General features: G+C 50.6%; 3 protein-coding genes across 3 annotated transcripts; all 3 read right to left on the reverse strand.

Moving 5' to 3' along the window:
• LOC138646004 (histone H2B 1.1) lies at positions 1-410 on the reverse strand. Its single transcript, XM_069735480.1, has one exon. It carries the CDS (start codon positions 379-381, stop codon positions 1-3), a length of 381 nt encoding a protein of 126 aa, XP_069591581.1. The 5' UTR covers positions 382-410.
• A 7,981-nt stretch (positions 411-8,391) lies between these two features.
• On the reverse strand, positions 8,392-8,879 carry LOC138646005 (histone H3). Its single transcript, XM_069735481.1, has one exon. The coding sequence runs from the start codon at positions 8,849-8,851 to the stop codon at positions 8,441-8,443; it is 411 nt and encodes a 136-aa protein (XP_069591582.1). The 5' UTR covers positions 8,852-8,879; the 3' UTR covers positions 8,392-8,440.
• A 1,942-nt stretch (positions 8,880-10,821) lies between these two features.
• LOC138646006 (histone H1C-like) lies at positions 10,822-11,476 on the reverse strand. Its single transcript, XM_069735482.1, has one exon. It carries the CDS (start codon positions 11,474-11,476, stop codon positions 10,841-10,843), a length of 636 nt encoding a protein of 211 aa, XP_069591583.1. The 3' UTR covers positions 10,822-10,840.
• Between the last annotated feature and the right edge of the window lie 2,299 nt (positions 11,477-13,775).

The following is a 13,775-nucleotide window of genomic DNA, read 5'->3' on the forward strand; positions in this document are numbered from 1 at the left end:
TCACTTGGCGCTGGTGTACTTGGTGACGGCCTTGGTGCCCTCGGACACGGCGTGCTTGGCCAGCTCTCCGGGCAGCAGCAGGCGCACGGCGGTCTGGATCTCCCGGGAGGTGATGGTGGAGCGCTTGTTGTAGTGAGCCAGGCGGGAGGCTTCCCCTGCGATGCGCTCGAAGATGTCGTTGACGAAGGAGTTCATGATGCCCATGGCCTTGGAGGAGATGCCGGTGTCGGGGTGGACCTGCTTCAGCACCTTGTACACGTAGATGGCGTAGCTCTCCTTCCTGCTCTTCCTCCGCTTCTTGCCGTCCTTCTTCTGAGTCTTGGTCACGGCTTTCTTGGAGCCCTTCTTGGGCGCAGGCGCAGACTTGGCAGGTTCAGGCATGATAACACCGGTCTCAGCACAAGTGAGCAGAATAATGATCCTGCTCCTCCAAGAGCGGAGGAATTTATAGCCCGGCCATGCAGATGAGCGCTGCTGTCAGACCGCCGTGCTATTGGGTGATGAAGTCATGTGACCAACGGGAACGTCAGACGCTCCGCCCACTGCAGCTGATTGGTGGTTCTCCAACTGATATTTCGCTTTTCAGCACCCTCCATATAGCGCTGTAAAACACGTATAATGCTGAATACATCTAAATAGTGCTGTGAAGCGCCATATACCGCAGTGCACCCTCATATAGTGCTCTATGTGTTAATGTAGCTCTGTTTACCCTTCATGTGCTGCAGTATACTCCAATATAGTGCTGCTATTCATCTGTATAGTGCAGAGTGCCCCCATATACTGCAACTTACTGACAAATGACTGTGCCACTTCCAGAGCTCGGCCGTCATGGCCCTGCAGGAGGCCAGCGAGGCTTATCTGCTGGGGAGTCTGGGGATGTACTAGATTTTCTCGGCACCACCATCCGCATGTGGGGTGCTGCTGTAATCCCGTTCATTATCCTCATTTTTCCTCTGCACATTCCCACATCCAGCCAAGTGATCGCGGGGTCCAGTATACTCATCAGCATTGCCAATACTTCGATATGTAGCAAAGAAGGAGTGGTGTAAAAATTTGGGGGGCATTTTGAGGGCAACCCAAACGTTGTGCCCCACCAAAAAATGTCCCGGTTGACCCAAAACATTCTGAAAAAAATTACCACACACTCTTATAGTGTTCCTCTACACACCCTGAGAATTTGTGGTCGACAGACCCAAACCGGGCTTAGCAGTGACCTTGCGCACCACAGACTTCAATGGGCAGGGTCACTTTGGGGAGTCTCTGCTCAGCCCAGTTTGTGGCTATCATCAACCCCAAATGTTCAGGGTGTGTAGCTCTAGTGGACCAGTGCTGTAAAAATTTAGGGGGCATTTTGAGATGACCCAAAACATATGCCCCTCCCCACCCCCAAACTTCTGAACAAATTACCCGACACTCTTGAATTGTTCCTCTACACACCCTGAACATTTGGGGTCGATGGGCACAAACTAGGCTGAGCAGTGACCCTGCGCGCGATAGGCTTCCATGGGCAGGGCAGCTTTGGGGGGTAACTGCTCAGCACAGATTGGGGCTATCGACTTCAAATTTTCATAGTGTGTAGAGGAATAATTCATGAGTGTGGGCTATTTTTTTTCTGAATACCTTGCTCTATATACTGTACACACTGCTCTAGATATTGTACACTGCTCTATATACTGTACACACTGCTCTATATATTGTATACTGCTCTATATACTGTACACTGATTTACATACTGTACCCTCTCCTGTATATACTGTACACACTGCTACTGTACACTCTGGTCTATATACTGTGTACTCTGCTGTATATACTGTACACACTGCTCTATATACTGTACGCTCTGGTCTATAATACTGTACACTGCTGTATATACTGTTCACACTGCTCTATATACTGTACACTGCTCTAAATACTGTACACACTGCTCTATATACTGTATATACTGTATATATACTGTATATATTGCTGTATATATACTGTATATATACTGTATATATTGCTGTATATACTGTACAATCTGTTGCACAGTCTGTATACACTGCTGTATATACTGTATACTCTGCTCTATATACTGTACACACGGCACTATGCTATACACTGCTCTATATACTGTACACTCTGGTCTATAAACTGGACACTGCTGTATATACTGTACTCTGCTTTATATACTGTACACACTGTTGTATATACTGTAGACTCTCCTCTATTATCTGTGACACTTATTACACTGCTGATCTGGGCTGTGCAGATGTGATGTTGTGCACTATATATACTATATACAGCTGTGTTCTCTGTGTAGACGCTGGATTTTGTGTCTCCGCTTTTCTCCCAATATTCCCCTTTTGCACAACAGTGGGGGTCACATACATGCATGAATATTTCAGTTTTCTCCCGAGATGTTCATGTGTTTGGTTGGGGAGTCGCGCTGTGCAGCTGTCGCCTCATCATCAGAGCTCTTCCCTCCATTACAGGCCGCAGCGGTCACAGCTTCACACTGGGTAAGACACGATATCAGGCAGGTGATTGCAATCAGCCCCCGATATGGATCATCTACTGATGTGGAACACGTGTCCCCCCAATACTCTGCACATACGGGGTAGAGTGATATCACAGGTCAGGGAGGTGGCAGTCAGCGGAGGCCGTCGCCTGTGTTACCCTTCTGGGTTCTCAGCAGCTCCAGCTGGTCCCCACATCGTACAATCAGCTTCCTGTGCGATAGACACTGGAGTAAAGATCCCTGTGATGGTGACAAGAGCCGGGAATAGGAGGAACGAGCTCCCGCAGCAGATTTATCTACCCGGACACACAGTGATGTGCAGATCGGGAGGACGGCGGCGATGATCCCGGGATTTCCTCTCCGCAATTTCTAGGCGTTTCCACTAGTGACGGCTACAAACGGTCGGTGGAGATGATGGAGAAGGAGAAGCGACGGAGGAATCGCGCTCTGCTGTCCGGTGTTAGCCGGTAAAGGGTTTTTATCCCGGGCAGGGAAGCACAAGGGGAGAGCGGAGCTTCACTACCTGCCAGCCCTTATGCCGAAGTGATCAGATTCTATTCTGTGTAATCCGCTCATGTAACCAATATTGGCGGAGGCTGCGGGGAGTTATAGATTTCATGTCTTATAAAAGCAGCTCAGCGGGTTATCGATTGTGCAGAGGTGTCAGTATGTGCATGTATATATGTGTATGTACATACCCCATACACCCTTGTATCATTTACCAAATAGTACCGTAACAATGAACAGCATCAGCGGTTCCAGCTCCATAATGCAAACAGGGGGCAGCACAATAAGATGGGGGCAAACACCAGTATATGTCAGGACTCGGGAGACTTAATGTTAGTCAGATAGGAGCTCTGCACTTCCGCAGCCATTTAATCTCATTCAATGAGCCACCACCTCCTCCCCGCAGAGCTGTATGATCAGTGCCACCACCTTCTCCCAACAGAGCTGTATGATCAGTGCCACCACCTCCTCCTCGCAGAGCTGTATGATCAGTGCCACCACCTCATCCCCGCAGAGCTGTATGATCAGAGCAACCACCTTCTCCCCACAGAGCTGTATGATCAGTGCCATCACCCACTCCCCGCAGAGCTGTATGATCAGTGCCACCACCTCCTCGCAGAGCTGTATGATCAGTGCCACCACCTCCTCCCCACGGAACTGTATGATCAGTGCCACCGCCTCCTCCCCGCAGAGCTGTATGATCAGTGCCACCACCTCCTCCTCGCAGAGCTGTATGATCAGTGCCACCACCTCCTCCCCGCAGAGCTGTATGATCAGAGCAACCACCTTCTCCCCACAGAGCTGTATGATCAGTGCCATCACCCACTCCCCGCAGAGCTGTATGATCAGTGCCACCACCTCCTCGCAGAGCTGTATGATCAGTGCCACCACCTCCTCCCCACGGAACTGTATGATCAGTGCCACCGCCTCCTCCCCGCAGAGCTGTATGATCAGTGCCACCACCTCCTCCTCCCTGCAGAGCTGTATGATCAGTGCCACCACCTCCTCCTCCCTGCAGAGCTGTATGATCAGTGCCACCACCTCCTCCTCCCCGCAGAGCTGTATGATCAGTGCCACTACCTCCTCCCCGCAGAGCTGTATGATCAGAGCAACCACTTCCTCCCCAGCAGAGCTATATGATCAGTGCCACCACCTTCTCCCCACAGAGCTGTATGATCAGTGCCACCACCTTCTCCCCTTCATTGTCTGTTCTAGTTATATGGAGATAATGGTCCTTGTATGCAATGTCCAGTAATGATTCCCGAGAGCAGCAGACGCTCCCTGAGGACCCATCTATGCCCAGCAGAGGACACTCATAGCCAGAGACCGGTACCGGGAGTTCCCTCTCCTCACGCTGCAGAACAGCAGAGCGGGCTGGGGACTAGTGACCGGTGTCACCCGCACTCAGAGCAGCCTGCAGCTGAAGGAGGAATCCCCCCTAACAAGGAATGTGCCAGTGACACCCTGACAGCGGAGAAAGGACAGGCAGAACACGCAGCAGCCGGGACTCTCCTCGCTGCGAGCTCCGGTACACAGAGGGGGGCAGGAAGTTCCGGGCTCAGGAGACGGGGACATCACCTGCCATGGGGTGTAAGGGGATGATCTGTAGCGCTGCATCTAATTATTGGGGGAAGCTCATTATCACTTACCAGACGCATTCAGGTGACATTAATGAGCCGCAGGCAGCGAGGCCGCCGAGTACTGTCCTCAATGGGGAGCAGCATTATAACAATGAGAATAACTTGCCCCCACTGTGATTTTCTTGTTATACGAATTGACGGTTTACTTTATTTTAATAACACTTGTATTGCAAATGACAGAGATCATAAAACTTAGATATAACCTGTTTCTTCATATGAAGATTTACATTCACAGAACATTTATTATCTTCCCGTAGAAGATAATGACAACAGCTTAGATGGATAAAACCATAAGCAATGGAGAAAGAACACAGAGAAAGAATTCCAAAACCTGTCATTCCTCAGTTGCTGGAGCTGTAGAATGATGGGCTGCACAGATTTTAGAGGATCATCTCTTCATTGTAATAGCTGAATCATTGGAATAGTGATATCCAGCAGGAGACATATGTCAGGACTAATAGTAACAATGCAACAATGAGGCAGACTGAGGTGTGCACTGACTTGCAGAGAAGCAGCAGTAGTCTGAAGAAGCTGACAATTAAGAACAGCTGTGTACAACCATCTCCTATCTGTAAGCCGCTAGGAAATTAATTGTTAAACACTTATCTGCTTTTGGAGGCAAAAAAAGACGCTAAATGCTCCTGAGTAACCTCATATCTTGTATTTTACTAACATGTTTTTCTTTTCCCTTATTTAGGCTATTCAATTTTAGTTACCATATTACATTTCTCCTGTAACTCTGACCTGCTTGGACTGTTGTCTTTTCCTACACTTTTATCATATTTGATCCTTTTTCTTACCCTATTAAAATTTATATTTACCGTCCCTCTTTTATTTATGTCTGATATAAAACTGTTTGTGTGTATTGATTATACTTTAAAAAACAAAAAAAACTACAAATCGCTCTGAGTTCAGTGGCTTTTTATTCCAGCTCTTGCTCCATGGATCGTCCGATACTTTGTGGTCTCGTATTAATTGAAGTTTATGATTCTCACTTTGTTTCTCCAAAGAAAACATTTATTTATTAAATGACTCCACGGTGATTTGGAAGGTGATTACAGGAGATTGCTGTTGGTGGACTTTATATCACATCACAAGAAGCTGCGGAAACTACAACAAGCGGGAAATTCAAAATTCCTACCCGCCCTGTGTGCAGCCAATCTGCAGAGGAAGGGGAGGGGCTAACGTTAACCGTTTAGGAACGTGGAGTTCCCGCTGAGTGGCTGATGAATTTTCCGTTTTTTGTCTTTCTGTAGTTTCAGGACGATCAGATGTCCGAAAAGTGTTTGTGTGGAGCGATCAATGGTCACTTGTGTCCCATACAGGAGTTTATATATTTCCAGGATCAAGGGAGAAGTATCCGCTTTCTATAATAGAAGGTGCAGAACTTTGCGACTATAGTGACTCCATCAGACCAGCAATATTCAGTGCAGGGAATATACAGAAACGAGGTCATGCAGATTAGAAACAATCTTAAAATTGGGGTGGGGAGTCTAAAATGCTGATTAATGTTATCTAGGGAAACCTACTATAGAACTGTAAACTCCTGCAGTGAGAAGAATAACAGGAAATATCGCAGAGTAGATGGGCGCCCTGTATGGTCACATATGAGCATTCTTGCCGCATCCAGTCCCATCACACATCAATATCTTTGCGGATTATTCTAGTATTGGTCCTGATCAGGGCGCACAGGGAAGGGGGGATGAGATTATTACATTTCCGCATATATGTATTTACTCCCCCACACACTGCAGACTGAGCCGCGAGTGACCCAGAGACCAGATGTTACCGAGCACAAGTGATCCCTCCGGGCATAATTATATGTGAGGAATGAGCTCGTCTTGAGGGAGGATTTGGTGGCTCTGAAAAGAGCCTTTGTGTTGTGGTCGGTGCCGGGGCAGATCTAAGCTCTCTCCCCACGGATCCGGCGGGCTTGGGAAAACCAGGTTTGTCTTTCTAGGTCAAAATATTGGAAAAGACTCTGGTCCCAGATCACACACTGCGGGCACATCCCAGAATCTGGATAATGCGGCTTCATTCCTTCGACCGGGAACCCACAGCATTAGTGGCTCAGTAAAGGTTCTAAACGATATATTAACTTTAAAACCACCAGGAACAAGAGCGCAGGAATAGGAAGGTGCAGCCTCTCACTGAGATGTGGGTGGCTCTGAAAAGAGCCTTTGGGTTGTGAGGACAGAAGAGAACACAATTAACCTCCGAAGCCGTAGAGAGTGCGGCCCTGGCGCTTGAGCGCGTACACCACGTCCATGGCGGTGACGGTCTTCCTCTTGGCGTGCTCGGTGTAGGTGACGGCGTCACGGATCACGTTCTCCAGGAAGACTTTCAGGACACCGCGAGTCTCCTCATAGATGAGGCCAGAGATGCGCTTGACGCCTCCTCTGCGAGCTAGACGGCGGATGGCAGGCTTGGTGATGCCCTGGATGTTATCACGGAGCACCTTCCTGTGCCGCTTGGCGCCGCCCTTCCCGAGACCTTTTCCTCCTTTGCCGCGACCAGACATCTTCCACGTAGTCAGCCAAACACGATGACTGATCAGCGCAGAGTCCTTCCTTTATATAGAGAGTGAGCGGACCGGAGCGAGAACTGTACAGATGACGCGTTTCCGGGGCGAGATTTCTGGTACTGAATTTGCAGTTAGCCCCTCCCTTTAGTCTCTGATTGGTTGAGCACAGAACAGTTGCTAATTTTGAATTTCCCGCTTATTGTGCTCTTATTTCCCCGCTTCTCTATTCTTCTCATCTCGGCGCCGCTGCTAGATCTGTTGGTTATTTCGATTTTTTTTCATTGTTATTTATGTTGCTAGTTTCCAGCTTCTGCCAAATGTTAGCTAGTAGAATAAAAAATATATTCTAGGGACAATAATCTACAGAAAACTCGTGATCCCCGGCAGTCACTCATCATTACACGTGGTGCCGGACTGGCGGCCATTACCGGTCCCTCAGAGCAGGGAGCTGCATGTAACCAGTCACCCTGCGGCTCCAGCCCTGGAGAAGATGGGAAAAGTCAAATATACGAGAATTGCTTAACGACCCACCCACCACAAATGCGACCATCGCAGCACACGGGGGAGGGATCTGCTCAGACCAGTGTCAGGCAGAATAGATCACATAAAGGCGTCATCACCGATCTGAGGGACAAATGAGGTTATTAACAGAAACTAAGCGCAGAGATCTCCGATCCGAACAAAAGAGAACAACCTAAAGCCGCAAGACTGAGGAGGCGGCACTAGGACCCAGCGCGTGCGACAGCAGATTGTGATCGGTTATGATCCTCAGGAGCGCGAGCAGCAAATGAGCGGGAATTTCAAATCCACCAGCGGATCGGTAAATGACCACAAAACATCAGCATAAAGAACCGTTCTCAGGAACCGACCAATCACCGATTACTTTTACTCCATTAACTCAATAGTGACCGCGTTCCTGCAGATCCACCCCATTTACGTCTGCACTGTATAGGAACCGCACATCCACCACCGCAAACCCGGTTGTGCACTGTACACACTTTACGCGGTCCTTATAACACGTCGGTTTTGTTATAGATGTCGGACACTTTTGGACTGGGCGAGAATAGAGAATGTGCAGAGCGATAACCAATATCGCTGATCACCTGCAATATCGGAAGCAGCAGCCTCCGTCCATTAACTGATCGACCGTGCCTGCGCTTCGTACACGGAGAATACGCGCAGAAAAGGGACTGCTCAGGAATCGGCTCATTTGGGAGAGACTTTGGTGGCTCTGAAAAGAGCCTTTGTGTTGTGGTCGCAGCCGGGGCAGATCTAAGCTCTCTCCCCACGGATCCGGCGGGCCAGCTGGATGTCTTTGGGCATGATGGTGACCCTCTTGGCGTGGATGGCGCACAGGTTGGTGTCCTCGAACAACCCCACCAGATAAGCCTCGCTGGCCTCCTGCAGGGCCATGACGGCCGAACTCTGGAAACGCAGATCGGTCTTGAAGTCCTGGGCGATCTCCCTCACCAGGCGCTGGAAGGGAAGCTTACGGATCAGCAGCTCGGTGGATTTCTGATAGCGGCGGATCTCACGGAGAGCAACTGTTCCCGGCCGGTAACGATGCGGCTTCTTCACTCCACCAGTGGCGGGAGCGCTCTTCCTGGCGGCCTTTGTGGCCAGCTGCTTGCGGGGAGCTTTCCCTCCGGTGGATTTACGAGCGGTCTGCTTTGTTCTTGCCATGGCTCCGTATAGACGTGTCGGGCACAGATGTGATAAGAGGAGCGGCGGGAGCAGGGTATTTATGCTCCGGGGCGCGTCCTCATTGGTCTCTGGGAAACACGCCCCCTGCGCTCCACTGGCTCTTTCATGAAATACAGTGGCCAATAAGGGTTGATTTGTTTGACCAGTCATTGTTATTATTCCCGCCCACTAATCCCGCCCCTGAAGTCCCCGCCTCTTCCGTGATGCGTCTGTCCTCAGATCACTCATTTGCCGCTTGCTGGAGCAGCTGATGTATTTGCGTTCAAATGTCCCCGTGTATAGCGCTGTACAGTGCAGCTCCCGCAATATCGACAGATCACACAAACCCCCCATCCTGAGACTGCGCCCAGCATCAGTTATATTACAAACATTAGAAGTCCGAGAACTAATCATACAGCTCTGCGGGGAGGAGGCGGTGGCACTGATCATACAGCTCTGTGGGGAGGAGGTGGTGGCTCTGATCATACAGCTCTGCGGGGAGGAGGTGGTGGCTCTGATCATACAGCTCTGTGGGGAGAAGGTGGTGGCACTGATCAAACAGCTCTGCTGGGGAGGAGGTGGCTCTGATCATACAGCTCTGTGGGGAGAGGTGGTGGCACTGATCATACAGCTCTGCTGGGGAGGAGGTGGTTGCTCTGATCATACAGCTCTGCGGGGAGGAGGTAGTGGCACTGATCATACAGCTCTGCGGGGAGGAGGTAGTGGCTCTGATCATACAGCTCTGCGGGGAGAATGTGATGGCTCTGATCATACAGCTCTGCTGGGGAGGAGGTGGTGGCTCTGATCATACAGCTCTGTGGGGAGAAGGTGGTTGCTCTGATCATACAGCTCTGCGGGGAGGAGGTGGTGGCACTGATCATACAGCTCTGTGGGGAGAAGGTGGTTGCTCTGATCATACAGCTCTGCGGGGAGGAGGTGGTGGCACTGATCATACAGCTCTGCGGGGAGGAGGTGGTGGCACTGATCATACAGCTCTGCGAGGAGGAGGTAGTGGCACTGATCATACAGCTCTGCGGGGAGGAGGTGGTGGCACTGATCATACAGCTCTGCGAGGAGGAGGTGGTGGCACTGATCATACAGCTCTGCGGGGAGTGGGTGATGGCACTGATCATACAGCTCTGCTGGGAGAAGGTGGTGGCACTGATCAAACAGCTCTGCTGGGGAGGAGGTGGCTCTGATCATACAGCTCTGTGGGGAGAGGTGGTGGCACTGATCATACAGCTCTGCTGGGGAGGAGGTGGTTGCTCTGATCATACAGCTCTGCGGGGAGGAGGTAGTGGCACTGATCATACAGCTCTGCGGGGAGGAGGTAGTGGCTCTGATCATACAGCTCTGCGGGGAGAATGTGATGGCTCTGATCATACAGCTCTGCTGGGGAGGAGGTGGTGGCTCTGATCATACAGCTCTGTGGGGAGAAGGTGGTTGCTCTGATCATACAGCTCTGCGGGGAGGAGGTAGTGGCACTGATAATACAGCTCTGCGGGGAGGAGGTAGTGGCACTGATCATACAGCTCTGTGGGGAGAAGGTGGTTGCTCTGATCATACAGCTCTGCGAGGAGGAGGTGATGGCACTGATCATACAGCTCTGCGGGGAGGAGGTGGTGGCACTGATCATACAGCTCTGTGGGGAGAAGGTGGTTGCTCTGATCATACAGCTCTGCGGGGAGGAGGTGGTGGCACTGATCATACAGCTCTGCGGGGAGGAGGTGGTGGCACTGATCATACAGCTCTGCGAGGAGGAGGTAGTGGCACTGATCATACAGCTCTGCGGGGAGGAGGTGGTGGCACTGATCATACAGCTCTGCGAGGAGGTGGTGGCACTGATCATACAGCTCTGCGGGGAGTGGGTGATGGCACTGATCATACAGCTCTGCTGGGAGGAGGTGTTGGCACTGATCATACAGCTCTGCGGGGAGGAGGTGGTGGCTCTTATAAGAGCCTTTGTGGTATCAGAACAGGGGCTGCAGCTTATTTCTTAGCCGCGGGCTTCTTGGCTTTCGCAGCCTTCTTAGCCGGACTCTTGGCGGGTTTGGCCGCCTTCTTAGCCGGACTCTTCGTCACCTTCTTGGGCTTGGGAGCGGCTTTCGGCTTTTTGGGGCTCTTGGCCGCTTTCTTGGCAGCTGCGGGCTTCTTGGCCTTTTTCGGGCTCTTCTTGGCCGCGGTCGGAGCCTTCTTGGGCTTCTTCGGAGATTTGGCGGCTTTCTTGGCAGCAGCGGGTTTCTTAGGTTTGGCCGCAGCTGCTGGCTTCTTCTTGGCCACTTTGTCCTTCGTCTCCTGCTTCTTGTTCAGCTTGAAGGACCCGGAGGCGCCGCTGCCTTTCACCTGGAGGAGGGCGCCCTTGGTGACCAGAGACTTGACGGCCAGCTTCAGGCGGCTGTTGTTCTTCTCTACATCGTATCCTCCGGCAGACAGAGCCTTCTTCAGGGCGGCCAGAGACACCCCGCTGCGCTCCTTGGAGGCGGACACGGCTTTCACGATCAGCTCGGAGACGCTGGGGCCGGAGGGTTTATTGCTCTTCTTGGCAGCAGATTTCTTCGGCTGCTTCTTGGATTTGGCGGCCGGTTCTGCGGGAGGGGGAGCGGCGGCTGGCGCGGTCTCTGCCATCATGTGCTGCGGAAAAACAAGATGAAAATATTTCCTGGTAGGAAGGAAAACACTGAGGCCGGAGCTGGAGGCGCCTGTTATATGTACAGGCTTACTGCGCACTGATTGGCTGCTGAGCTGCACCGTTCTGAGCTTCTATTGGCTGACACTGGACATAAACCCCGCCTCCTCCCAGCTGAGTCCGGGTGAAGCACCGCTCTCTCCTTGTGCTTCCCTGCCCGGGATAAAAGCCCTTTACCGGCTAACACCGGACAGCAGAGCGCGCTTCCTCCATCGCCTCTCCTTCTCCAACATCTCCACCGGCCATTTGTAGCCGTCACTAGCAGAGATGCCGGGAAAGAGCGGAGAACAAATCCCGGGATTATCGCCGCCGTCCTCCCGATCTGCACCTCACTGTGTATCCGGGGAGATAAATCTGCTGCGGGAGCTCGTTCCTCCTATTCCCGGCTCTTGTCACCATCACAGGGATCTTTACTCCAATGTCTATCGTACAGGGAGCTGATTGTACGATGTGGGGACGAGCTGGAGCTGCTGAGAACCCAGAAGGGTAACACAGGCGACGGCCTCCGCTGACTGCCCCCTCCCTGACCTGTGATATCACTGTACCCCGTATGTGCAGAGGATTGGGGGGACACGTGTTCCACACCAGTAGATGATCCACATCGGTGGCTGAGTGCAATCACCTGCCTGATATCTTGTCTTAGTGGTGGGAAAGAGCTCTGATGAGGCGACAGCTGCACAGTGCGACTCCCCAACCAAACACATGAACATCTCAGGGGAGAAAACTGAAATATTAACGGATGTATATGACCCCCACTATTATGCAAAAGGGGAATATTGGGAGAAGAGCGGAGACACAAAATCCAGCGTCTACACAGAGAACACAGCTGTATATAGTATATATAGTGCACAGCATCACATCTGCACAGCCCAGATCAGCAGTGTAATAAGTGCCACTGATAATAGAGGAGAGGGTACAGTATATACAGCAGAGTGTACAGTATATAGAGCAGTGTATAGTATATACAGCAGTGTACAGTATATAGAGCAGTGTATAGTATAGTGCGGTGTGTACAGTATATAGAGCGGTGTGTGCAGTATATACAGCAGAGTACACTGTATGTAGACCAGAGTGTACAGTATATACAGCAGAGTACACAGTATATAGACCAGAGTGTACAGTATACAGAGCAGTGTGTGCAGTATATGCAGCAGAGTACACAGTATATAGAGCAGTGTACAGTATATACAGCAGTGTACAGTATTTACAGCAATGTACAGTAAATAGACCAGAGTGTACAGTATATAGAGCAGTGTACAGTAGTGCGGTGTGTGCAGTATATAGAGCAGAGTATACAGTATATACAGCAGAGTACAGTATATAGAGCAGAGTGCACAGTATAAAGAGCTGTGTGTACAGTATATACAGGAGAGGGTACAGTACATAGAGCAGTGTGTACAGTATATAGAGCACTGTACACAGTATATACAGCAGTGTGTACAGTATGTAGAGGAGAGTGTAGAGTATGTACAGCAGTGTGTACAGTATATAGATCATTGTGTGCATTATATAGAGCAAAGCGTTCAGTATATAGAGCAGTGTGCAGTATAGTGCGGTGTATATAGAGCAGTGTATACAGTATACTATTATTATTTTTTTATATAGCACCATTGATTCCATGGTGCTGTACATGAGCGGTGACCTCCCAAAGTGTAGAGGAACAATTCAAGAGTGTGGGGTACTTATTTCAGAATTCGGGGGGGGGGGGGGGGGGGGGGTTAACGGCCCGGGGGGGGGCATTTTTTTGAGGGGCATTACTTGTGGGCAAGGTCAATTTGGGGGGTCACAGCTCAACCCGGTTTTGGGCTATCAACCCCAAATTTTCAGGGTGTGTAGAGTACCCCTAGCGAACCAATAGTGTAAAAAATTGAGGGTGGCACTTTGAGGGCACCCCAAAACTAATGCCCCCCCCCCCCCCAAAAAAAAAAAAAAAAAAAAAAATGCCCCCCTCCCATTAACCTAAAAATTCTGAAAAAAAAAATAGCCCAACTAATGAATTGTTCCTCTACACACTATGAAAATTTGACGTCGATAGCCCCAATCTGGGCTGAGCAGTTACCCCCCAAAGCTGCCCTGCCCATTGAAGCTTATCGCGCGCAGGGTCACTGCCCAGCCTGGTTTGTGCCTACCGACCCCACATTTTCAGGGTGTGTAGAGGAACAATTCAAGAGTGTCGGGTAATTTGTTCAGAAGTTTGGGGGTCGGGAAGGGGGGCATATTTTTGGGGTGATCTCAAAA

This window comes from Ranitomeya imitator, chromosome 7 (genome assembly GCF_032444005.1).
Source record: "Ranitomeya imitator isolate aRanImi1 chromosome 7, aRanImi1.pri, whole genome shotgun sequence".
In the NCBI taxonomy this organism is placed as follows: Eukaryota; Metazoa; Chordata; class Amphibia; order Anura; family Dendrobatidae; genus Ranitomeya; species Ranitomeya imitator.